This window comes from Hypanus sabinus, chromosome 26 (genome assembly GCF_030144855.1).
Source record: "Hypanus sabinus isolate sHypSab1 chromosome 26, sHypSab1.hap1, whole genome shotgun sequence".
Classification (NCBI taxonomy): Eukaryota; Metazoa; Chordata; class Chondrichthyes; order Myliobatiformes; family Dasyatidae; genus Hypanus; species Hypanus sabinus.
Genome location: NC_082731.1, coordinates 36,074,583 through 36,100,623, shown reverse-complemented (window position 1 = coordinate 36,100,623; position 26,041 = coordinate 36,074,583). Strand labels below are relative to the sequence as shown.

The 26,041-nt window shown below is 43.3% G+C and overlaps 1 protein-coding gene across 1 annotated transcript in view; it reads left to right on the top strand.

The window, feature by feature from the left end:
• The window catches only part of hnrnpul1l (heterogeneous nuclear ribonucleoprotein U-like 1 like), a 55,331-nt gene extending 43,618 nt beyond the window's left edge, over positions 1 to 11,713 (top strand). The window contains exons 11-15 of the mRNA XM_059950834.1: positions 830 to 998; positions 1,500 to 1,742; positions 4,527 to 4,663; positions 6,559 to 6,822; positions 9,043 to 11,713. Of these exons, the coding sequence (XP_059806817.1) occupies positions 830 to 998; positions 1,500 to 1,742; positions 4,527 to 4,663; positions 6,559 to 6,822; positions 9,043 to 9,156 (927 nt within the window). The 3' untranslated portion in view covers positions 9,157 to 11,713. The remainder of the gene's footprint in view (positions 1 to 829; positions 999 to 1,499; positions 1,743 to 4,526; positions 4,664 to 6,558; positions 6,823 to 9,042) is intronic.
• The last annotated feature ends 14,328 nt before the right edge of the window (positions 11,714 to 26,041 follow it).

Sequence of the window (26,041 nt, the reverse complement as noted above, 5' to 3'; positions counted from 1 at the left end):
GGGTGGGTAATGAGTGAGCTATCTTAACAAATTTGAAGTTTAATTGAACGTGCTTTTTTTTATTAATTGTAATTTATATTTAGCATTTAAACTGAGCTTAGCTGTATGCTATATTTTGTTTGGTCAAAATTAGATAGCTTTGAGGAAGGGAAGCTTGTAGCGTTGTGCACTTTGCGTATTAGTAGTTGGGCTTATTTTGTAGCAGTTTGTTACTGCTATTGGATTGGAAGTATCAATAGAGTCCTTTGACAGGTGCTGGGATAGGAGATTAACATTGTCAATCAGCGTATATGATAGATACCGTAATTCAGGTTTTTTACGTATTGCGTGGTACTGCTGCTGGAGATGGCAAATTTCATAACATAAGCTGGTGATACTACACCTGATTGTGATGTGATTTTATTTGAAAGATCAGATGCGTTGTAAAATGGAGGTGTGGTGGTTGTTATAAATGATTGACATATCAGACAGCAACTGTGGACAGGAACCAGTTAAGCTGGCCAATAAAAGGCAAGAAGTTTAACATTAAAGTATTGGTTGACATAAATTATGGAGCAGCAAAGAACCTTCTCAAACCTGATATTCAGTCTTGCAAACAAGCCCACATCGGATTTATGTAATCACTTTTAAAAAAAAGTTCAGTACGGCGATTCCAAACAGAACGGTAAGTTTTCTTTTTGAGAGGAAAGGGGCAGAGGTACCCACCCTGCTTGAAAGCTTTTGAGCTATGAGGGGTGAAAGTGTTTATTTCGTAATTTACAGGCCTCGTTGTCTGCAAGCCAAGCAACAAATAATAAACAATTTTGCCTCTTCTTTGTCACATTGCTAGACAAATGTTTATGGATCAGCACAGAGACGAAAAATGCGTCCTTTTGAAGGGTTTCAACGCAAGGCTATTGTAATTTGTCCTACGGATGCCGATTTAAAAGAACGGACAATAAAACGCACTGATGAGGAAGGAAAGGATGTGCCTGATCATGCAGTTTTAGAAATGAAAGGTAGGAATCTAGAAATGCAAATCCTGTTTTTTTATATATTAAAAAAACAGTTGGAAGGAAAAAAAAGTGCTAAGTCAGGGAGCTCTCTTCCCTCTCATTCTTTATTACTTATACCGCATCAAACCCATTTCACCATCTTTGCCGTCTTTATCAGACGTACGCCCTGTAGACCTGAGGTCAGTACACTGAGATTGTTATGGGCATCGCCAGAATTTCTAAATTATGGGATGTCCATAACTGCGTTTTGATGATAGCCAGTTTCCACATTTATGCCAAACATATCTGCTTGGAAATTAAGGAGCAGTTTCCTGGAGGCCGAATCACCTTTTTGTTTTCTTTGAACACCGCTTCCTCCCAGTGACAAGTGGTGTTGGATCACTGGCGCCAAGGGCCCTCCTGCGCCAGCTCACTTTTTAATATTACCAATTCTTGGTGATGCCATTAACTTCTCTCCTTGCTATGTCTTGTTTTCTCTCTCTTCCCTCTCTCTGTGGCACGTAGCGAACTTCACCCTGCCAGTCGTAGATGATTTCCTAGAAGACGTGACTTACGTCGAGCTTCAGAAGGAGGAGTCCGAGAAGCTGGTGAGCGAGTACAACGAGGAAGGAAAACGGGCCATCCCTCCCCCTGAGAAACGCTTCGACAACCGGTCTTCTGGCTTCCGTGGCCGAGGAAACTTCAACCGATTTGACAATCGTGGTGGGCAGGGATCTCGTGGCTTCAACCGTGGTGGATTCCGTGGAGGTTAGTAATTATAGCTCATGACAATTCCAATTTATGCCGAACTCCTTTGGAAATCCCTCTGGTGATTTGTTCACCACTCTATTGAGCACTTAATGATTTTGAAAGGAGAATTAATTTTACTTTGATCCTGGAAGAGGCATAGGTCATGTGGACAGTCAGAGACCTTTTCCTGGTGTGGAAGTGGCTTATACAAGGGGGCAAAATTTTAAAGTGATTGCAGGAAAGTATATATTGAAGTTGTATAAGATCTTGGCAAAGCCTGATTTGGACTGTTGTGTGCAGTTTTGGTCACCTGCCTACAAGGGTAGATGTAAATGAAGTTGAAATGAGTACAGAGAAGATTTAGATGGATGTGCCATCTGGAGGACATGACATATAAGGAAAGATAAAGTTGGGTAGGATTTTATTCCTTAGAACATAGAAGATTCAGAGGAGACTTGACAGAGGTATACAAAATTATGAGGGGTATAAATAGGGTAAATGCAAGCAGGTTTTTTCCATTGAGGCTGCATGGGACTACAGCTAGAGGTCATGGGTTAAGGGTGAAAGGTGAAAAGTGTAAGTGGAATTTGAGGGGAAACTTCTTTGCTCAGAGGGTAGTGAGAGTGTGGGACGAGCTGCCAGCACAAGTGGTGTATGTGAGCTTGATTTCAACTTTTAAGAGAAGTTTAGATATGTAGAGGTATGGAGGGTTATGGTCCTGGTGCAGATCGATGGGAGTAAGCAGTTGAAGGTTTTGGCATGGACTAAATGGGCTGAAGGGTTCTTTCTGTGCTGTACTTCTCTATGACTCTGTCAGAGATTAGTTTTTTTACACATAGAATGATGGGTGCTTGGAACACCCTCAAGGGTGGTGGTAGAGGCATTTGGGGCATTTAAGAAATTCTTAGATAGGCACATGAATGAATGATACGAAAATGAGCTATGGGAGAGTGAAGTGCTAGATGCATCTTAGAGTAGGGTTAAGGGGTCCGCACAGCATTATGGGCAGAATGGCTTCCACTCTGCTGTAATGTTCTATCTGGGTACTACAGTGACTTAACTCGTGTTTCACAACTCCAGTGACCTTGATTTAATCCTGACCTCTGGCAAGTGGGATCAGCTTGTTGGGGACCGTGGTCAGTGTGGGCGAGTGGAGCTGAAGAGTTTGTTTCCATGCTCTATTCTGATGCTGACTGTGAGCAGTTTACATGATCTCCCTTGCACCAAAAAGTACAGATTGGTAGGGTAATTGCCCCTCTAATATGTACCCAAGAGGAGGAATCAAACGGGGAGCCAATGGAATGTGGAGAGAATGAAGTGAGTTAGGGTAGCATCAGTGTGAAAGTAGATGCTTCTTGGGCAGCATAAACTTGTTGCTGTGTTCTATCTCTCAATGACTGATGCCTTTCAAACTCAGGTTTAAAGTACTTTCACATGTAGGCATAAAATCCTCACTCATTTTCCTCCAAAAATACAGCCAAAACTGGGATCGCTGTGTTAGGTACGTGGGTTATGAACAAAGAAAGTATGGTTGGAATCGCTTAGAGTGTTTATTAGGTAGGGGTGTGTGTGTATGTGTGTGCGCGCACCCTTAACTCCTGGTGGAATCGTCGGGGTGCCATCATAACAAGCTTTTTGCACCAATCTTTTTGGTGATTGCTCATCATACGGTGTGATTGGGCATCTAAAAGCCCATTCCTTTGCAGGTTTTTTTTAAAATGAGGTTGAGTTGCTAGCTCGATATTCAACTCAGGCACGGATGGTGAGCGTGCAGGGGAGCCGGCCAGATTCGAACTCAGCACTGCTCACCCCGAAGTCCAGCGCTGATGCCACTACGCCACCAGCTGGCTTTATTAGGTGTGTCAAAAATCAAACTTACAGAAATTAGTAAAAATAGCAAAAAGATGAATACCAATATTCACAAAATGCTATCTACAAGAAAACACAATAGTAACTCCTGATGAAGGGTTTCGGCCCAAAACGTCATCACTACCTCCTCCCATAGATGCTGTCTGGCCTGCTGAGTTCTGCCAGCATTTTGTGTTTTTTTATAGAATCTCCATACTTATTCTTGTCCAGTGTGAACTCCCGGCAGCCCCTATCCCTCTCTTGCTGAGGGTAAAAAGTATTCTTTTAGGCACTAGGACATACCATCTTAATTTACCAACAAAATTAACTTAAGACAATACATGAATTAGAAAATGATGCATCACATAATGTAGTTGCAATCATATTATAAAATAAGCAGAAGTATCTACCTTAAATACAGCATACAAACAATATATGCACATTTACACATCCCCATTACCCACCGTGTATGGCGGAAAAGATACCATAAAGCCAACTTGATTCAGGAGCCAGTAGACGCCATGTGACTGTTGGGAAACGACAGTGTGAAACACGAACGTTCAGCACAATCACACACTTACTGTTAGTACAAATAAAGAGTAAAATTAAACTAAACTGGCTGTCTGACTCTGAATATACATAGCAGTGCAGGGGAACCCAGTGCGTTAATTATGAGAATATACCAGGGAAGACATTGAAGTGCTTACACTCACTGCAACGACTGCAGAATGGCAAGGCAGTGTTTGTGTCTGAGTGAATACATGTGTGTAAGTGTGTTTACTGAGAACAAAGCAGTAGGCTGGAAGCAGGTTCTAGGTGTCATTAGATGCCAGAATTGGCTCATGGAACTGAATGACACAATCCTGTTTAACTTTTGCTAGGTAGTCCTTGCCTTTTGTAAAGAGTACTTGCTCACCATGAATATGACCCGCCTGTCTTTTTTTAAATATGCAGGTTACAACCGTGGAAGTAACCCACCGAACCGCTGGCCCAGCAACAGTAACAACAACCGTGGCACCTACAGTCGGACCCACAGCTACAACATGGCGCGAGCACCAACCTACAACAAGACCACCTACAATCAGAGCATGGTAATCACTGTCAAATGATAGAATGGGCTACTGATACTGAGGGAGGGGGCTACTGCAGAAAAGTGAAATAAGCTGCAGAGAATTGTAAATTCATCGCGGGCACAAGCTCTGTAATATCCAGGGCATTTTCCACAAGAAGGTGGGCTCCATCATTAGGGACCCTTGTCACCCATGTCATGCCCTCTTCTCATTGCTACAATCAGGAACAAGCTACAGAAGCCTGAAGGCATACACTCAGAGATTCACCACTTCCCCTCTGCCATCAGATTTCTGAATGGACATTTAACATGACCTGACTACTTTATATTTCTATTTTTGCACTACTTATTTAACTATTTAATAATATATATTTCTGTAATTCATGGCTTTTCTATTATTGTATTGTACTGCTGCCACAAAGTTAACACATTTCACAACATATGCCAGTGACATTAAACCTGATTCTGAATAAGTAAATGAGCTGGAATAGAGGTTCTTCCCAACTCTTACTGAAGTGGAGTCAGCAGCCTGCCTGCAGGATTTCTGTCATCAGCATTGGTATCTGAGAACGTGAAAAGAGCTCATGTTTATACATAATATAGAAAAGTGTGGTAAGAGAAATAGTGTTTCAGGTCAGCTGCTGCTTGTTTTTCTTCCCACATGCTGCCTGACCTGCTGAGTATTTCCAACATTTTCACTTCTTAATTTGCAGCAGTTTTTACTTTTCTGAATATTTATGCAGAGCTTTTTGCATCTTCAAGGGAATTTCAAGCTGCTAAGTTCCATTGATTGACTTTTGATGTTTTCACTGTTCTTGGAGGACCACTTAGTAACCAGTTTTTCTCAACTGAAGCAGATTATCTTTTTCCCTGTAGTGTTTAATGGAGGCACATCACCTGGTGCATGCTTAGCAGTCATCAACATCGTGTTCACCAATGCAGCTTTTCATCATCATTTCACAGAAGTGACAGCCAGGCTTTGTCCATAAGACCATAAATATGTATCACCCTGTGCAAAACTCTTAGGCACATATATAACTAGGGTGCCTAAGACTTTTGCACAGTACTGTATTTGTCACCATGGAGAGGAGAGCGAATTTGTAAATCTGGCAGAAGGAAAGGATGTTGGGACTGGTGAGGGTAGAGTGCCGTGGGAGGGGTGTGAGACAGGTGGCAGAGGAGTGCTGGGGGCGGGGAGTGGCATGGATGCAGACACATCCAGCTCTGAGACACCATCATATAATTACCATCATAGAAGATTTATTTTTCTCCACTCAACCCCATTCTCCTGCCTTCTAATCAAGAGCCTATCAGTCTCTGCTTTAAGTATGCCCGGTGATATCACAGCCACCCGTGGCAGTGAATTCCTCAGATTCACCACCCTCTGGTTAAAGAAATTCCTCCTCATCTCTGTTCTAAATGGACGTCCTATTCTGAGGCTGTGCCCTCTGATCCTAGACTCTTCCACTATTGGAAATATTCCCTCTACATCTACTTGATCTAGTCCTTTCAATGGAGTCTCCCCTCACTCGTCTTGTGAGGACAGGCCTACAGTCATAAAATGCTCGGCACTCGTTAACCCTTTCATTTGCAGGTACATTCTTGTAAACCACCTCTGGCCCTATCCTTTCTTACGTATAGGGATCAGAACTTCACAGTATTTACTACCATGCCATATATAGCGTGGGGCTTGAACTAGGTAAGCTTCATGGAACTAGAAGAGTGTTATTTGACTTTTGAATTGGCCTCTGGCAGCCATTTGGCCTATTAGGACTCCAAGAAAGATCCTCCATCCAGCTGTACTAAAGGGGTATTTGCCCAGGTTTAGAACATCAGTGTGTCTATAGTACCAAATAGCATAAAACTGAAACAGCTAACCCTGCAGCAGAACTTAACCATGTTTCATACCCGCTTCAGCCAACGCCAGTCGCGCCAACAACGACACCGGCTCCTGCGCCACCTCCACCACCACCAGCACCGGTTCCTGCACCACCAGCGCCAGCGCCTGCGCCAGCACCGGTAACGTACGGGCAGACCTACGGCCAGGGCTACAGTCAAGCATACAATCCTAGTTACAACTATGGCACCTACGGCAGCTATGCGAACTACAGCCAAGGCTATACTCAACCCCAAACTGCCACACAAACTTACAGTCAGCAGTATCCAAACCAGTACCAGCAGGTGAGTTCCTCCAGCCACATACTGAAGGCATTTTCTGATTGTTGTCACATTTAATATGAAATTAAAGTCAGAGTATAAATAGGCCAGAAATGGCCTGCTAAGATTCTTGATGAGGCGTTGTGTAGGCTCTGTTTTGGAGGTGCTCTGTGCTTGGGATAGATTGTGTTCAAATGCATCTTGGTGCATGTTGGGCATTGGCTGTTTATGTTGAAAAGGTGGTAAAGAAGGGCACGGCTTCTTGCCACAGAACATAAAAGAGTACGGCACAAGAACAGGCCCTTCGGCCCACAGTGTTGTGCTGAACCAGCTAAAAATTCAAAAAACAAATCCCTTCTACCTATACGGTGTCCATATCCCTCCCATGTTCCTCACTGTCTCTAATGCCTGTAATGTATTTGCCTGCTAGTGGGGTAGTGGCATCGGCATTGGACTTCAAAGCGATAGTCCTGAGTTTGAATTTGACCAGGTCCTAACCTGGGCAGCGGCTGAATCTTTGCGGAGGAAAGGCCTGTCAATCTACTTCTGTACCTCGCCATGAAAACTCTCTGGACAGCTATACTATCCATAGGGTCGTCATGAGTCAACAGTGACTCGATGGCTCTCAACAATGACAACATTTGCCACTGTCACCGTACCAGGCAGCTCATTCCAGGCATCCACCACTCTCCGAGTAAAATACTTACCCCTCATATCCCTTTTGAACCTACCTTTCTCTGCTTCAGTGCACGCCCTCTGGTATTACTCATTTCCGTTCTGAGAAAAAGATGATTCCCTGTTTACTCTTATCTGTGCCTCTCAATCTTATAAACCTCTCAAGCCCTCCCCTCAGCCTCCGCTACTCTTTTTTTAAAAAAAACAAGTTTATCCAGCTTCTCGTGATAGCATGTGCCCTCTAAACCAGGAAGTATCCTGGTAAACCTCTTTTGCCCCCTTTCTGAAGCCTTAACATCCTTCCTATAGTTGGGCGACCAGAACTTATGAAGGATCTTTGCCTGAAACGTCAACTCTTTATTTTTCTTAATAGATGCTTTCTGACCTGCTGAGTTCCTCCAGCCCTGGATTTCCAGATCTCTAAAATCTCTTGTGATTTTTGCCTTTTATAAGTTGTGGCATTGAGTTCAAGAGTTGGGAAACTGTGTTGCACCTTTATAAAACTCTGGTTAGACCGAATTCAATTCTTGATCGCCCTTTTGTGGTAAGGATACGGAGGCTTTGGAGAAGGTGCAGAAGAGGTTTGCAGGATGCTTCCTGGATTAGAGAGCATGTGTGAAGGGAAAAGTTAGACCAGGGGTTTATGCTATGGACCAGTACCATTAATCAAGGGGTTCCTGAAACCCAGGTTGGGAACTCCTGGATTAGACGAATTGGGATGGTTTTCTCTGCTGAGGTAAAGGCTGAGAGGAGACCAGAACTTTATAAGGTTATGAGAGGCATAGGTACAGTACACTGGGTTGAAACATCTAATACTAGAGGGCATGCATTTAAGGTAAGGAGGGTAAATTTAGGCTCTTCCAGCCCTCTGAGCCATGCTGCCCAGTAACCCCTGATTTAACCCTAGCCTAATCGTGGGACAATTTACAGAGACCGATTAACCTACCAACCGGTACGTCTTTGGACTGAGAGGAAACTGGAGCACCCAGAGGAAACCCACGTGGTCGCGGGGAGAACGTACAAACTCCTTATAGAGGCCAGTGGGAGTTGAACCTGGGTCACTGATACTGTAAAGCATTGTTTTAACCACTGTGCTTTTACAAAGCAGATGTGCAGGGCAAGTTTTGTTTTAACTCAGTGCCTGGAATGTACCACCACAGATGGTAGTGGAGACAAATAATGATGTAAGTTTTAAGAGTCTCTCTTAGGTAGGTATATCAATATGCAGAGAATGGAGGGATATGGACAATGTGTAGGCAGAATAAATTAGTTATGTTAGATATTTACTTGTTTTACTTAGTTTAGTGCAATATCATGGGCTGAAGGGTCTGTTCCTGTGCTGTACTGTTTGATGGTTTATCACGCCCAGTCTCCTAGAACAGGAGTTCCCGTCCTGGTGTCCACAATTAATGGTAGGGGACCATGGCATAAAAAAGTTTGGGGAGTGCTGTCCTAGAAGCATTGTCCTCAGCCAACCGAATGCTCGCTTTAAAGAGATGCTTTTGAAATGTCTCCCAAGGTCTGCGAATGCAACCCAGGAGTATGAATGTAACTTTGTTTGTTCTGCAGTACGCTCAGCAGTGGAGCCAGTATTACCAGAGCCAGAATCAGTGGAATCAATACTATGGGAACTACAACTACGGGAATTACTCAGGAGGATCGCAGAGCTCCGGCACGCAGTAGAACCAATGCTGAAGCTATTATCCAAACCATTTTTTAAAAGATTAAACACAGAATAATTCTATGAGCAGTCAGTTGTAAAAAGGTTTTAAAAGCTCTGTTTGGGTGTATGACACACCTCAATTTTCTGGCATTTTGTGTCATATAGTAGTAGTAATTGTAAAATTAAAGAAAAGATGCAAAAGAATCAAAAATTTAAGATTCTGAGATGTTTAATGTAATGACGTCTTTTTAGATTTTTATGTAACTTTTTACTGTCAGTAAGCTATTTTGTCAAGATAACTAATGACAAAACTTCAAAAACAATTGGGTGACACTTTGAACATGTTAACTTTTTTATATAATGTATAAGGTTCATGTCTGCTTGTGCTTTTCTGTTCAGTCTGTTTGAAACTGCTTTTGTATCTGGGATAAAGTTAAGAGTTAACAACCTTACAAAGCTTTTGGTGTTATTGCTCTCAATTATGTCTTACCAAATTTTGTGTTTGCGTGGTATGTAATTAAGGGCCCAACAAATTATTTGGATCGTTTTTAGTATTGTAGTGACAAGAAGTGACAAGGAATGTTCAGAACTATTTCTAAAACTGCAGCAGCTCCAGAATTTGTACAATATTAAGACAGGAAGTCATATCACTTAACAAACACTCCATATTATGTACAAACAAAAACACTTCACAATATCTCTCAGGCAGTTTGCTTTCTATCACCTTCAGTTTCACCAATAAACTGAAACGATTGTCTTCCATCTCTCAAAGTTGACAAAACATTCTGTTAATAAAACAAATCTGCCTATCTCTCAGTTTTGGGTGTTTTTTAAACCTCACTTGCTCTATGTAAACCTCTGTTTTGGAACAGATGTTTGAGAGGTATCACTCAGTCCTAGAGAGGCAAATGGATGGTTGACTTGGCTCATTGTCTTCTGTGGAGTTGTGCATGTGACAGAGCCTGTAACTCCATCCTTTTGCCTCGATTTCATTGTAGTTATTCAAAACAAAGAACCTAAATTCTGGAAAGTATAATGTGTTCCTGAGCACGATTGTTGTGTTTGTCTCCGAATTCCAATCCCAGTGCACAAACTGTTACTCTCTGTCCTTGTATGAAACATGGAATGGGCAAAAGGGCTTCCTTCTATGTCGGATTGTTTTTGAAATGGAAAGTTGATGTACTGTTTCTGCTTAGGATGCCTTGCTGATGGAATTTTTGGTTACATCAAATTACAGCCACTCCTTGAGTGTTGGGGTTATCCCAGAGAACGAGAAACTGCTTGGCTTTCCCAAGATGGTGTAGAGGCAGTCTCTGAATAACCTGCTGAGCAGCACAGCCCAGGATTATTTCCAACTTTGATTCAGATCAGTGCCTGGTTAGGTAGACACTCTGCAATCAGATTTCTCAGTTTGAATTTAAGGTTCAATGTCAAGTTGGGGTCTCAAAGGTAAGTAAATGAGAGTTCTAGGAACCACTATGGCTTTGGGAGGTTGTTTTTAAAAAAAAAAGCGTAGGTGGAAAAAGGCTGGATTTTTGGTACCTATTGATGCTATGTTAGTCATCTGTCACTCACTGGCCACTTTATTAACTTCAGGAGTGGAACCCGGTGTGCCCTATTGCTGCTGTAGCCCAAGGTTCGATGTGTTGTGTCAGAGATGCTCTTCTGCACACCACTGTTGCAATGTGTGGCTATCTGAGTTACTTTCGCCTTCCTGTCAGTTTGAACTCGTCTGGCCATCCTCCTCTGATGTCATTAACAAGGCATTTTTTCCCCACAGTGTAGCCACTCGCAGGATATTTTTGTTTCTCACACCATTCTCTCTAAACTGTAGAGATAGTTGTGAAAATCTCAGCCAATCAGCAATTTCTGAGATACTCAAGCCACCGTCTGCCACCAGCAATCATTCCACTGTCAAAGACACAGTTCATACCCATTCTGATGTTTGGCCTGAACAACAACTCTTCATCATCTCTGCTTACTTTTATGCATTGAGCTGCTGCCACAGGATTGGCCAAATAGATGTTGCAGTGACGGACAGGTGTACCTAATAAAGTGGCCATTGAGTGCATGTAGTGGAAGGAGATGAGTCATGAGGGGCTTAAACCAAGGGATCTAGTGGGAGAGATTTATGCTAGGTACACAAAGTGGTCTGCCGCTCTGGGCGGCATTAAATTTGATTTTAAAATGAGTATAAACATTGTTCATTGTGCTACATTGTAAACAAAGCAACTGAATTTTGTTTTCCATTAGTCGCTGTGTATCAAAATGGATGATAAATCTCTGAAAAGACTAGTTATGCCAAGAGTTTTATCCCAGTGGTTTTTTAGTGCGCATGTTATATGATCAATGAATAACAGTCATGAAAATGCTTATGTACTGTCAGGCTGTTGACGTGGACTGAATGCTTGATAGTCAGAATGTTTGCTTTCTTGCTCACGCCTGCCGTTTAACTTTACGTTTGATTAAATGCTGAAGTTGTTGCTCTGTGATTATGTTGGTGTTTTGTTACACTGCCTAAAACTAAACAATGTCTCAGCAGAAATAATCATTAAAAAGTACATTTTTTTAAACTCAGCATATATTGTTTGCAATTAGTGTTTTACAGCTGATTTCCACCCCAACTCCCTGTCACCCTCCAAATTAAATATCCTCATGTGGAGCATTGAAAATGCTTTGTGTGTTTAGTGGAGACTAGTTTGCTAGCTGGCTGTTGGAGCTTAAGCATCATATTCCTGTGTTCAGAGTAAATGCTGGAGGATTTTGGCAGGTCAGGAGCCATCTGTGGCAGAAGTGATCCCCTCTTCCCCCTCCCGCCCCACTCTCTCCTAGTGAGAGGGAGGGCCTATTGAGATCTTGAAGTGTTGGGATGGACACTAGTTTTTGTTGAACTCTAGCTCATGGTCTCTTTAGAGAGCTTTGCTGTGCTTGCATGGTGGATGGTGGGGCTGATGCCCCGCTGGAATAGGTGGGGGAAAAGGAGGGGAAGGTTGATGCTTATGCTGCTGCTTGTGTGTGAGGGGGTTGTTGGGGTTCTTAATGTTTTCTCTATCATTTATTCTTTGGGGTTTTCCAGTTTCGTGGAAATATGCAGGCAGTAAGAATTTCAGGTTGTATATTATATAAGTGTCTTCTCCCCTTCCTTTACAAAGGTAGAGCGTTCCTATGAAATCTTTCTTAAGCAGAAATGGTGTAAAGCAAAGAACCACTAATTTATATCGGATAAATTTTTGTAAAAGCGAAAAGCCTCTTTGTAATGCGAAATGTTGACATTTTGGGCCAAGACCCTTCATCAGGACTGGAAAGAAAGGGTAAAGAAACCAGAACAAGAAGGTTGGGGTGGTGGCATTGGGAGCCCAAGCCAGAAGGTGATAGGAGTGGGGAGGGGGGAATAAAGTAAGCTGGGAGGTGATGGGTGGAGAAGGTAAAGGGGCAGAAGGAGGAATCTGATAGAAGTGAGTGGACCGTAGGAGAAAGGGGGCTGGGGCAGCTGGGGTAAGGTAAGAGGGGACTCCTGTGAAGTTTTTTAAATGTACAGTATATTAAACCCTGAAAATGTCTCTATATTTTGCTGGTGGGGCACTTGTCTCTTATAATCAGACCGGAGTGTTGCTGCAAACAGTGGAAACCTGAATGTTCATAATGCAGAGACACAAAGCCAGCACATTTCCCAATTAGTTCCTTGATACTGTGATTTGTCCCATTTTTGGTTACTTATGAGAGCAGTGTGACTGTTCCTGCCTTTAAGGTGTGAAATATATCACAGCCCTTACTTGCATTCACACAGCACTACTTACATTTTTAGGGTCCCACAAAGGAAATAGTTAAAATACATATAAAGGCATAGAAGCAGTAGTGGGCCATTTGGCTCTATCCCTGTTTCATTATTTGCTAAAGTCATAACCTTTTTTTGCTGTCATGCAACTTGCTAGTGCTGACTGTGTATTCTTAGATTTTTGTATATTAAAGGAATCAAACTACCTGAATATACTCAGCAATTGTTTGGGATAGAACTCCAAAAGTTCACTGAATTCTCAATGAAGAGGTTTCACGTATTTCAATTGGTAGCAGCATCTTCACTAGGGAACCCATTGCTGGTTCCAGACACCACAGTCAGGCAAAGCAATTCAAGTTCAAGTTTTTTGTCATTCGACAATTCATGTGTATACAGCTAATTCAGTGTGCACCATTCTTTATTGGTCCAAAGCTCCCATAATTGCAGAGGCATGAGAAAGGAGTTGGCCAGAATTGATTGGAAAAGAACGCTGGCAGGGATGATGGTAGAGCAGCAATGGCTGGAATTTCTGATGGAATTTGGAATCCCAGAGGAAGAAGTATGACACAATCTTGGCTAACAAGAGAAGTCAAAGCCAATATAAAAGTCCAAAGAGAAGGCATATAATAGAACAAAAATTTGTGGGAAGTAAGAAGATTGGGAAGCTTTTAAAAACCAACAAAGGGCAATTAAAAAGTCATTAAGAAGGTAAAGATGGAATGCAAAAGTAGTTAGCCACTAACATTAAAGAGGATACCAAAAGTTTCTTCAGATACGTTGAGTGTAAAAGAGGTGAGAGTGAATATTGGACCACTGGAAAACTATGCTGGAGAGGTAGTAATGAGGGACAAGAAAAAGGTGGATGAACTGTATATGTATTTTGCGTCAGTCTTCACAGTGGAAGACACCATCAGTATGGTGGAAGTTGCAGGTGTCAGGGGTCATGAAGTGTGTGAAGTTAGCATAAATAGAGAGAAGGTTCTTGGGAACCTGAAAGGTCTGGAGGTAGATAGTTGCCTTGACTGATGGGTGTACACCCCAGATTTCTGAAAGAGGAGCTGAATAGATTGTGGAAGCATGAGTAATGATCTCCCAAGAACCACTAGATTCTGGAATAGTTTTGGAAGACTGGAGAATTGTAAATATCACTTCACTCTTCAAGAAGGGAGAGTCAGAGGAAAGGGAACTATAAGCCAGTTAGTCTGACCTCAATGATTGGGAAGATGTTGGAGCCGATGACTAAGGATGAGGTCTTGGTGCTTGAGGTTGTAGTGAGCATAGTTTCCTCAAAGGAAAATCTTGCCTGACAAATCTGTTGGAATTATTTGAAGGAATAACAAGCAGGATAAATAAAGAATTGATTGATGCATACTTGGATTTTCAGAAGGCTTTTGACAAGATACCACACATGAGGCTGCTTAATAAACTACAAGCCCAAGGTATTACACAAAATATTCTAGCATAGATAAAAGTAGTGGCTGATTGGCAGGAGGGAAAACATAGGAATAAAGGGAGCCTTTTCTGGCGAGCTGCCAGTGACCAGTGGTGATCCACAGGATACTGTGTTGGGACTGATTCTTTATGTTACATGTTGAGTCAGTTGATTACTTTGTTGCAAAGTTTGCAGATGATATGAAGATAGGGGAAGATAGTTCTGAAGAAGTCGAGAGACTACAGAAGGACTTGAATGGGCAAAGAAATGGCAGATGAAATGTAGTGTCGGGAAGTGTATGATCATGCACTTAGGTAGAAGAAATTAAAAGGTTAGACCATTTTCTAAATGGAGAGAAAATATAAAAAAGGTGCAAAGGGATCTGAGAGTCCTTGTGCAGGATTCCCTAAAGGTTAATTTGCAGGTTGAGTCTGTGGTGAGGAAGGCAAATGGAATGTTAGCACTCATTTCGAGGGCTAGAATACAAAAGAAGGGGATGTAATGTTAAGACTTTATAAAGCACTGATGAGCTCTTGCTTGTAGTCTTGTAAACAAGAGAAAATCCCAAAAATGCTGGAGGAACTCAGCAGGCCAGGCAACATCTATTGAAAAAAGTACAGTTGACATTTTGGGCTGAGACCCTTCGGCAGAAGTATTGTGAGCAGGTTTGGGCCGCTTATTTTAGAAACCATGTGCTGAAACTGGAGAGGGTTCAAAGTAAGTTCATGAAAATGATTCCAAGATTGAACGGCTTGTCATACGAAGAGCATTTGATGGCTCTGGGCCTGTGTTCGCTAGAATTCAGAAGAATGAGAGGTAACCTCAGTGAAACCTATTGAATGGTGAAAGGCCTCAATAGAGTGGATGTGGAGAGGATGTTTCCTGTGGTGGGAGAGTATAAGATCAGGAGATATAGCCTCAGAATGTGTGTCCTTTTTTTACTATGGAGGTGAGGAGGAATTTCTTTATCCAGAGAGTGGTATATGTATATTTAAGGCAGAGGTTGATAGATTCTTGATTGATCAGGGCATGAAGGGATAAAGGAAGAAGGCAGGAGATGGGGGCTGAGAGGAAAATTAGATCAGTAATGATGAAATGGCAAAGCAGACTCGATGGGCCAATTGGTCTAATTCTGCTCAATTAGCCATAACCATATGGTGTTATGGTCTAAAGCACTTTCATACTTGGTAGTGCAACCCTTGAGCTTGATGGTTTTTTAGCAAGTGTTGAAATATCTGGTTCAAGTTGTGGCAACAAAAGCCTTAAATTCCCATGTATAACAATGTCCAAACAGTTTTTCTTTGTCAGTATTTGGTTCACTGCACTGAAGCCTCTTTCAACAAGGTTTGGAGAATGGAAATGCAATGAAGGGCATTTTGGCTCTTCTCCAAAGACCAGGAAACTTTATATGACAATGTAGCATCATGCCGCAAAAGCTGACATTTTTGAAAAGCATTTTTGTTCTTCATTCGAGTTTCTAATCAATCAAGTCCTTGAATCGATTCTGAAAATCCTCCTTCAGCGACTGCAAGTGTAAGCAGTACTCTTGAAAATCACCATCTGTGAAAGACAGTGCCATACTTTTCATGCAGGGAAACTGTGAGAACATTCTTTTCCCAATGTTTTGCTTGTATATTTCCAATTTTCTGATAAAAATGGACACTGCACCTTTTCCTGGACAAATTGAGATTCTCACCCTGCAGTTGCATATTTAGAATGTTCATTTTGTCATAAAGATTGGTTGGTATGCCACATCTCCACATCGAAGTTCAATCTTATTTCCCAAGCTCTTGTTGACTTTGAGCAACCAATTCAACCAGTGCCAGAAAGATCAAACACACATTTTCAGCAGCATCCTTTTTACAGCCAAAGCACTTCAGTGCGAAGAGATAAGCATTCAATCTCTTAATCGTTGCCTTGACATGGCTGATGAAATATTCTGCTATTTAATGGGTGAGCTTTATTGATTGTAGGTATTACAAGAGCCATGCTTGAAAAAAAGTCACTGGCTGAAGTTTTTTGGCTGTGAGATATTGACAATGAATTACACAATGGATTGTGCAAATGGATTTTCCCCCATTAATGCCACCAAACCAGCATGGCAACCAGTCATATGTGGTGCTCCATCTGTTGCACAAGAAATCATGTTCCTAATTGGAATACTTTTATCCTCAATATACATTCTGAGCTCGGCATAGATTGATTCTCTGTTGATGTTTGTTTTTAACTTTACAAAAGAGAATCTCTTAATAAACTTCTCAATTTTTGATAAACGTGCATTTGCCATTAGCAATGTCTCATTGTCTTGCACAATTGACTCATCCAATTTTATCCCAAATTGTTTTTTTTTGTTGCTCGGTGTATAGTTGATACTCCATGTCTTCGCTCTTTCCATCAATAAGATGAGCTGCAGGGTTATTGCTCAGCGAAATTGATCTTAAAATACTAGTATCCATTTTGGTAACAGTGATGAGCACTTCTGATTTAGTGGGCGTTATTAATCTTTCACCAATTGTATGAGATTTTCTAAACTTTACTATCATTTTGGAAATGTTATAAGAAGAAATGAGACCACTATCAAGGTCATTTTTAGCCTTCTTTGCAAATAACTCCAGAATGCAACGCCTTTCAAAAGCTTCTTTTCATTTCTGGAACTGGGTAATACCATAAGTAGCAGGAATGATGGAGAAGTAGAGAGGGAAAACAGAAATAGATCTAAGTTAGTGAGCAGTAAGGATGTCAGGAAGTACAGGCAGGTGATGGAGCAAATTTGCAGCCATTGGGATGAGTTGCAGTGCAATCAATGCAAAATGTACCAAATACTGGACTTGAGGTGTTATACTTGAATGCACGCAGCCTAAGGAATAAGGTGAATGATCTTGTTGTACAGTTACAGATTGGCAGGTATGATATTGTGGCCATCACCAAGACGTGACTAAAGGATGCGTGTCTCTGGGAGCTGAATGACCAAGGATACACGGTGTATCAGAAGGATAGGCAGGTAGGCAGAGGGGGTGGCGTGGCTTTTATGGTAAGAAATGATATTAAATCATTAGAAAGAGGTGACCTAGGATCGGAAGGTGCAGAATCTTTATGGGTTGAGCTAAGAAATCGCAGGGGTAAAAGGACCCTGATGGCAGTTATCTACAGGCCTCCAAATAGCTGCAGTGATGCGGACTACAAATTACAACAGGAAATAGAAAAGGCTTGCCAGAAGGGCAGTGTTATGATAATTGTGGGGGATTTTAACATGCAAGTGGATTGGGAAAATCAGGTCGGCACTGGATCTCAAGAGAGAATTTATAGAATGTCTACGAGATGGCTTTTTCACTGTGAAATTTGAGAAAGAGAAGCCGAAATCCGATGTGTCGGTATTTCAGTGGAGTAAAGAAAGTTACAGTGGCATGAGAGAGGAAATGGCCAAAGTTGACTGGAAAGGGACACTGGCAGGAAGGACGGCAGAGCAGCAGTGGCTGGAGTTCATGTGAGAAGTGAGGAAGGTGCAAGACAGATATATTCCAAAGAAGAAGAAATTTTCGAATGGAAAAGGATGCAACCGTGGCTGACAAGAGAAGTCAAAGCCAAAGTAAAAGCAAAGCAGAGGGCATACAAGGAAGCAAAACTTAGTGGGAAGACAGAGGATTGGGAAGTTTTTAAAAGCTTACAAAAGGAAACTAAGAAGGTCATTAAGAGGGAAAAGATGAACTATGAAAGGAAGTTAGCAAATAATATCAAAGAGGATACTAAAAGCTTTTTCAAGTATATAAAGATTAAAAGAGATGAGAGGACCGATAGAAAATGATGCTGGAGAAATTGTAGCGGGAGATGAGATGGCGGAGGAACTGAATGAGTATTTTGCATCAGTCTTCACTGAGGAAGACATCAGCAATATACCAGACATTCAAGGGTGTCAGGGAAGAGAAGTGTGAGCAGTCACAATTATGACAGAGAAAGTACTCAGGAAGCTGAATAGTCTAAGGGTAGATAAATCTCCTGGACCAGGTGGAATGCACCCTCGTGTTCTGAAGGAAGTAGCAGTGGAGATTGCAGAGGCATTAGCAATGATCTTTCAAAAGTCAATAGATTCTGGCCTGGATCAAGAGGACTGGAAGATTGCAAATGTCACTCCGCTATTTAAGAAGGGGCAAGGAAGCAAAAAGAAAATTATAGACCTGTTAGCTTGACATCGGTGGTTGGGAAGTTGTTGGAGTCAATTGTCAAGAGGTTATGGAGTACCTGGAGGCATATGACAAGATAGGCAGAACTCAGCATGGTTTCCTTAAAGGAAAACCCTGCCTGACAAACCTAGTGCAATTTTTTGAGGAAATTACAAGTAGGCTAGACAAGGGAGATGTAGTGGATGTTGTGTATTTGGATTTTCAGAAGGCTTTTTGACAAGGTGCCACACGTGAAGCTGCTAAACAAGATAAGAGCCCATGGAATTACAGGAAAGTTATATATGTGGATAGAGTGTTGGTCGAGTGGGAATAAAGGGATCCCATTCTGGTTGGCTGCCGGTTACCAGTGGTGTTTGTGTTGGGGTTGCTTCTTTTTACGTTGTATATCAACGATTTGGATTATGGAATAGATGGCTTTGTGTCTAAGTTTGCTGATGATACAAAGATAGGTGGAGGGGCCAGTAGTGCTGAGGAAACAAAGAGTCTGCAGAGAGACTTGGATAGATTGGGGGAATGGGCAAAGAAGTGGCAAATGAATTACAACGTCGGAAAGTGTACGGTCATGCACTTTGGTAGAAGAAATAAACAGGCAGACTGATGCAAAATACTCATTCAGTTCCTCCACCATCTCCTTATCTCCCATTACAATTTCTCCAGCATCAATTTCCCAGTGAACTCAATCATGTGATCACTGCCTCCTAAGGGTTCCTTCACTTCCATCTCTCTAATTACCTCTGGTTCATTACACAACACTCAATCCAGTACAGCCGATCCCCTAGTGGGCTCAACAACAAGCTGTTCTAAAAAGCCATCTCGTAGACATTCTATAAATTCTCTCTCTTGAGATCCAGGGCCGACCTGATTTTCCCAATCCACTTGCATGTTAAAATCCCCTAAGTTTAAATCCCATTTAAATGGGGAGAGAATTCAAAGTTCTGAGATGCAACGGGACTTGGGAGTCCTCGTTAACCTCCAGGTTGAGTTGGTGGTGAAGAAGGTGAATGCAATGTTGGCATTCATTTCTCAAGGAATAGAGTATAGGAGCAGGGATGTAATGTTGAGGCTCTATAAGGCTCTGGTAAGACCTCACTTGGAATACTGTATGTAGTTTTGGGCTCCTTATTTAGGAAAGGATGTGTTGACATTGGAGAGGGTTCAGAGAAGATTCACTAGAATGATTCTGGGAATGAGAGGGTTAACATATGAGGAACATTTAACTGCTCTCGGACTGTACTCCTTGGAGTTTAGAAGAGTGAGGGGGGACCTCATAGAAACATTTCGAATGTTGAAAAGCGTGGACAGAGTGGACGTGGCAAAGTTGTTTCCCGTGGTGGGGGAGTCTAGTACGAGGGGATTGCAGGGCGCCCATTCAGAACGGAGATGCGAAAACATTTTTTTAGCCAGAGGGTGGTGAATCTGTGGAATTTGTTGCCACGGGTGGCAGTGGAGGCCAAGTCATTGGGTGTATTTAAGGCAGCGATTGATAGGTATCTGAGTAGTCAGGGCATCAAAGGTTATGGTGAGAAGGCGGGGGAATGGGACTAAAGGGGAGATTGGATCAGCTCATGATGAAATGGCGGAGCAGACTCGATGGGCCGAATGGCCGACTTCTGCTCCTTTGTCTTATGGTCTTTTCAATGTGTTTTTTATGGAAGTGTTCCTGCGATCGTGGCTTCATTAGACAGTACAGTACTACAAATAAGACACATGAGGCATCACTGACCTGATGGGAGCGGAGTAAAACCATACTTCAGGTATGTAATTTCTGTAGTTTCAGATTTTAGTCAGGATTAGAATTCAAGGCTTCACCACGTTCAAACTCGGATCACGCCGTATGTATTTATGATCTTCAGTAGGGCGAGATTAAAATAAATTAACACACAAACTGGGAATGCCTGTTGGATGTTGAAGACAGCTGCGAGTTGACACAGATGGAACGATGGTAGAGGGACGCAAAGGAATGGCGAGGCGAAGATGAAAACGATCACAACAGTGAAAATTCCATTGACGAGGATTCATTCTGGAATCTGAATGTTAGTCTGGTGTTTGGCAAGCTACTATTCCAGTTAGCGAGACTGACCAGTCATGTAAGGTCTCATAATCCCCAAAGATGGCCCTTGACCACACAGGAAGCCGAGATCGCTTTGAACAGCTCAGGAGGAATCCTCGGGGTTGGCAGGTTCACTGATTGGCTCCATTTCACCAATCGGTTCCGGCCAGCGCTGTATCGTTGCATAACCTGTTTTCCATAGAGAAGGTTGAGACGGTGTACTTGACTTATCAACTGTTAAATTGCATTCATTTGTCCTGTGTCGCGAGCCAAGGGGCTCTGTGGGGCATCCTGGTTGCTGATTTATGCACCCCCAATAATCCCCAATAATGTTTGGTTGGTAAGGTCGGATGAGATGCGTTGTGACGATGAGTGCTCACCGCATGGTTCTTTTTCTTGGAAGTGCCTGCTGTACCTAACCGTCGGTCAGGTCCCGTGTCTCAAGCGCCTCTTACTGCCCCCACCCCCAAGAATCTCGGCCACGATCCCCCCCCTCAGCTCCCGATGGCTTCTATTCCACTTTAGGACGTGTGACCGCCCCTGTTGTGAATCACGGAGCTAAATGAAATAACTTTCCTCTGGGACCAGGGTGCAAAAGCAGTACGCATCGCGACACATAAAATATTAATACAATAGTATTAACATATTGTAATAATATTCAGTAGGTGTACAAATTGACAGTGCATATACAATATATAATTATATATAGAACTGTGTTATGCCACTGGTGATGTGTACTGGCTGGTAGCCAGGTGTTCAGAAGTCTCACAGCCTGGGGGGATGAAGCTGTTATCCAGCCCAACAGCCCTTGTTCTTATATTCCGACAGTAAGATGTCAAACAGATTTGTGGGGCGGATGGGGGGGGGGGGTTCCTTGCTGAAGGTTCTGTGAACACAGTGTCTCTGGTCGATGTCCGGAATGGTGGAGGGGGAAGGAGAGAGATCCTGATGATTCTCTTGACGGTCCTCAGCATCCTGCAGCCAGCAATGCCTTGCGGTTCCCAGTGTTGCCAGACCGCACTGCGATACAGCTGGGTCAGGACATCCTTGGGGAGTTGGGGGTTGGGGAGCCTCAATCGCTTCAGGAGGTGGAGGTGCTCCTGTGCTTCCTTGACTTAAAGAAGCGGTGTTGAGGGACCAGGTGAGATCATCTGTGATGTGCACTCCAAGGAACTCACGCACTCAAAATAGAGAGAAAGAAAAAAAAAGCATTGTCACTTAAGAAAACACATATATTTAATCCCAACGGCAATTCCTACAAATTGATGGTTTCCGGCAATCCAGCCTGTCATTACACTGATCGAACACTGGAGGCAGCACTGACTGGAGAAGCCACTCCCAACAGAAGGCACACTACACCAGCCTCCGGCATATCCTCACCTGGACTGCAGCAGCAGCCAAGCCCACGGCTTGAGGCCTAGTCCTTGTTACAACCGAGGCTACGTTGCTGCCTCGCCTCCTATCTCACCACCAAACAAGGGAAACAGGCCCACGGCAGTCAACGTCCAACTGGGTCTTGCAATCACAAGAGAAACGTTCAAGATTACTTTGCACTCAAGACCTTTTTTTGCTGTCAAGGGCAACTTGCCATGGGCATTCCTAATTGCTTGCTGAATCTGCATATCTTTTCTTTCAGTAATCTGTGAAGAAAGGTTACTCAGAGCTTTCCGAACATCAATATGAAAATTTCATAGAAAAAGGCTGATACTAGATGCTGAGATACATTTTATAATGTGCTGGGAGACAACATCACTAATATAACCTGGAGTCACTGGGTGAAATTCTCACTGAGTAGGCTACGGTCAATCATGGAAAACCCTGAACGTCCTCTGCACAGCACCATCCAGAGACAGAGAAGCAGCTTCAGCGGCAGGTTGCTGTCAATGCAATGCTCCTCAGACAGGATGAAGAGACCATTACTCCCCAACGCCATTCGGCTCTACAATTCAACCACCAGGGGCAAGACATGTTAAAGTGCCGGGTTTAGGACTGAGCTTAAGTTACCACTCAATGCACTTTAGTAAACTACTTAAGAACTTTTTAAAAGCTATTTATTAATGCTTTTTGGGAGGGTGATTTTAGATGCATATCATATTTTAAATACTGTATGTAATTAGTTTTGCTACAATAAGTGTATGGGACGCTGGAAAAATGTTGAATTTCCCCTTGGGGATGAATAAAGTATCTATCTATCTAAAAACACAAAAAAATGGAAACAGGCGTGGCAGTGTCTAAGGAAAGCAAAACGAAGTTAATCTTTTGGTCCAATACCTTGTTCTTACCCTTGGAAAGCCAATCTCTTGCTATTACAAAAAAAAATACTGCTTATTTTATCTGCCAGTGGATTATTTAAAATATCTCCACACAATCCATCTGTCATATACCTGTCGTTCAGTGCACTATTTTTTGAAGAAAATGTTGAAAGCAGAGGTTTGATGGGAGATGTTTTGGCTACTATGTTTGAGGAGCTGCCAAACTGCTGCTCTGAGAAATCGTTTGCAAATGTACAAACAAATGCAGTCTTGGTTTTAGCTTATCTGAAAGGCGGCACCTCTACCAATTCAGTTCTGCTTCACCTACACTGGGCTCTTCCGTAAGCATCATATCCGAGACGGGAGCACAAGGAACTGTGGATATTGGAATCTTGGAGCACTCCAGTGGCGTAGCACGAGGTTAAAATAAAAAGCTCGGGTACATCTGGGACTTTCCTACGGGCTGCAAACATTACGATCTATTAGGGTCTCAGCAAGGGCCAATGAAAAAAAAAGTGAGGTGTATACGTTGCAGCTATTGTAGGAGTGGGCAGTGTCAGAGTGGCCAGTCTTTTGCGCAACAGGCTTAGGCGAGAACTGGCTTGGGTACGCACAGGTGGAGGTTCTAACTACGCTCTTGGTAAGTTTTTTTTTGTTACTACGTAGCTAGTGGACTGAGAATGGGTCCAGAATTATTGGCAAGTTCCTTGTGGGAACTTCCAAAGACCTTCAGTCTCCCAGGTACCTATGTCTGCATGAAGTGAATTGAGCTGCAGCTCCTTAGAGACCAGCTTAAGGAACTGAAGCTGCAGCTCGATGACTTTCAGCTCCTATGGGAAAATGAGAGGCGACAGAAGGGAGCTACAGGGAGGTGGTCACTTCTAAGTTGCAGGAGGCAGGTACCCGGCAGGAAAGGGAAAGGGAATAGGCAGCCAGTTCAGAGTACTCCTGCGGCCATTCCCCTCAATAATAAATGTACCGGTTTGGACACCATTGTGGGGGGACAACCTACCAGGTTGAAACCACCGCGACCTCATCTCTTGCACTGAGTCTATCTCTGTGGCTCAGAAGGGAGGGGTTAGTGGTGAAGGGGATTTCATAATTAGAGGAGCAGAAAGCAGATCCTGTGGACGGGAAAGAGAAACCCAGATGGTAGGTTGCTTTCTAGGTGCCAGGGTCAGGGGTGTCTTGGATCAGGTCTACCGAATTTCTAAAGGGAGAGTGCGAACTGTTAGAAATCGTGGTACATATTGGTACCAATGATATAGGTAGGAAAAGGGAGGAGGTCCTAAAGAGGGAGATGGGGAGAAAGCTGAGAAATAGGACCTCCAGGGTAGAAATCTCTGGCTTGCTGCCAGTGCCAAGTGCCACTGGGGACAAGAATAGGATGGTTTGGCAGATGAATGTGAGGTTGGAGAATTGGTGCAGGGGGCAGGGTTTCAGATTTCTGGCTGATTGGCACCTCCTCTGGGGAAGGTATGACTTGTACAAAAAGGATGGGTTGCACCTGAACCGGAGGGGGGACCAGGATTATTGTGGGCAGGTTTGCTAGAACTGTTGAGGTGGTTTTAAACTAATTTGGTGGGGTGGGGGAGGGGGGGGAATGCGAGCTGGAGGGATAGAGCTGACGATGGGACAGTTGGTATACAACTACATAAAGTGCATAGTGAGACCAAGAGGAAGGACAGGCCGATGATAGGGCAAAATTGCAGTCAGCGGGATGAGTTAGAGTGTAAAGGGGGACCAAAATCGAAAAGGGCAATGAATAGAGGACTGAAGGTGTTATATTTGAATGTATGCAGGAGAATAGGGTTGGGAGGGAAATGAATCAGCCATGAACAAGTGACGGAGTAGAATGACCTAATTTTTCTCCTAATGGACTTATGGTCTAACAGGGACTGGAGGATGGAGGCCTGTTGTCTGTAAGTCTAGGGCCAAGAACTAGAGGCCCAGAGGTGGGCTAGAGGCCCAATCCCTGGGGTTGGGTGTCTATTGGTGTGCTTGAGGGGGGGGAGTGGGTAGGAAAGGAGCTTGTTCTGCAGTTGTTGTTGCTGCCGAACATTTCTGGCATTCTACGTTGCCACTGGAATGTGTAGCCACACTCGTGGGCTGCCTCCACCGCTGCCACCCTTGGGCGTGTTGGTTGTCGACACCAAGTTATGTGTTTCGCGGTTTGCTTCAATGTACGAACGATAAATAACTCTGAATCCGAACAGTGATGAAGTATCTGAGGTGCAGAAGATTGGTCCTGCTTTCAGAAGAAGCAGACAGGCTGACGGCAAGTCCAGATGAAAGGTCACGATCTGAAATGTCAGCTGTCTATTTCCTCCCACCGTTGCTGCTGAGTTCCTCTATCGGGTTGATTTTTTTTTAGACATAGGAGCAGAATTAGGCCATTTGGCCCATTGAGTCTGCTCTGCCATTTCATCATGGCTGACTTATTATCCCTTTCAACCCCGTTCTCCTGCCTTCTCCTCCATAACCTTTTACACCCTGACCATCAAAATATATATCCAATGACTTGGCCGCCACAGCTGTCTGTGGCAATGAATTCCACAGATTCACCACCAGCTGGCTAAAGGAATCCCTTCCTCTGGTCTTCAACTCCCCCACTATAGGAAACATCTTCTCCACATCCACTCTATCCAGTTCTTTCAATATGCAATAGGATTCAATGAGATCCCGCCTTATTCGTCTAAATTCCAGAGAGTTCTGCCCCAGAGCCGCCAAGCACTCCTCATATGGCAAGCCTTTCAATCCTAGAATTGTTTTTGTGAACCTCCTTCGAACCCTCTCCAGAGTCAGAACATCCTTTCTTAAACAAGGGGCTCTGTTCCTACACACAAAGTCTGGATGGAAAGGCAAGAAGTCCTTGGTCTATAAACAAGAGAAGATCTGCAGACGCTGGAAATGCTGGAGGAACTCAGCCGGCCGGGCAGCATCTCTGGAAAAAAGTGCGGTCAGCATTTTGGGCCGAGACCCCCTCATCAGGACTGGAGAGAAAGAGAATTCAGAGTGAGAAGGTGGGGGGAAGGGAGGAAGAAGTCCAAGGTGGCAGGTGAAACCGGGACAGGAGGAAGGGGTGGAGTAAAGAGCCGGGGACAGCTTCAAAATGCTGGAGGAACTCAACAGGCCAGGTGGCATCTATGGAAAAGAGTAAACTGTCAATGCTTTGGGCCGAGACCCTTCGTCAGGTGGCTTCATCAGGCAAATTGTGT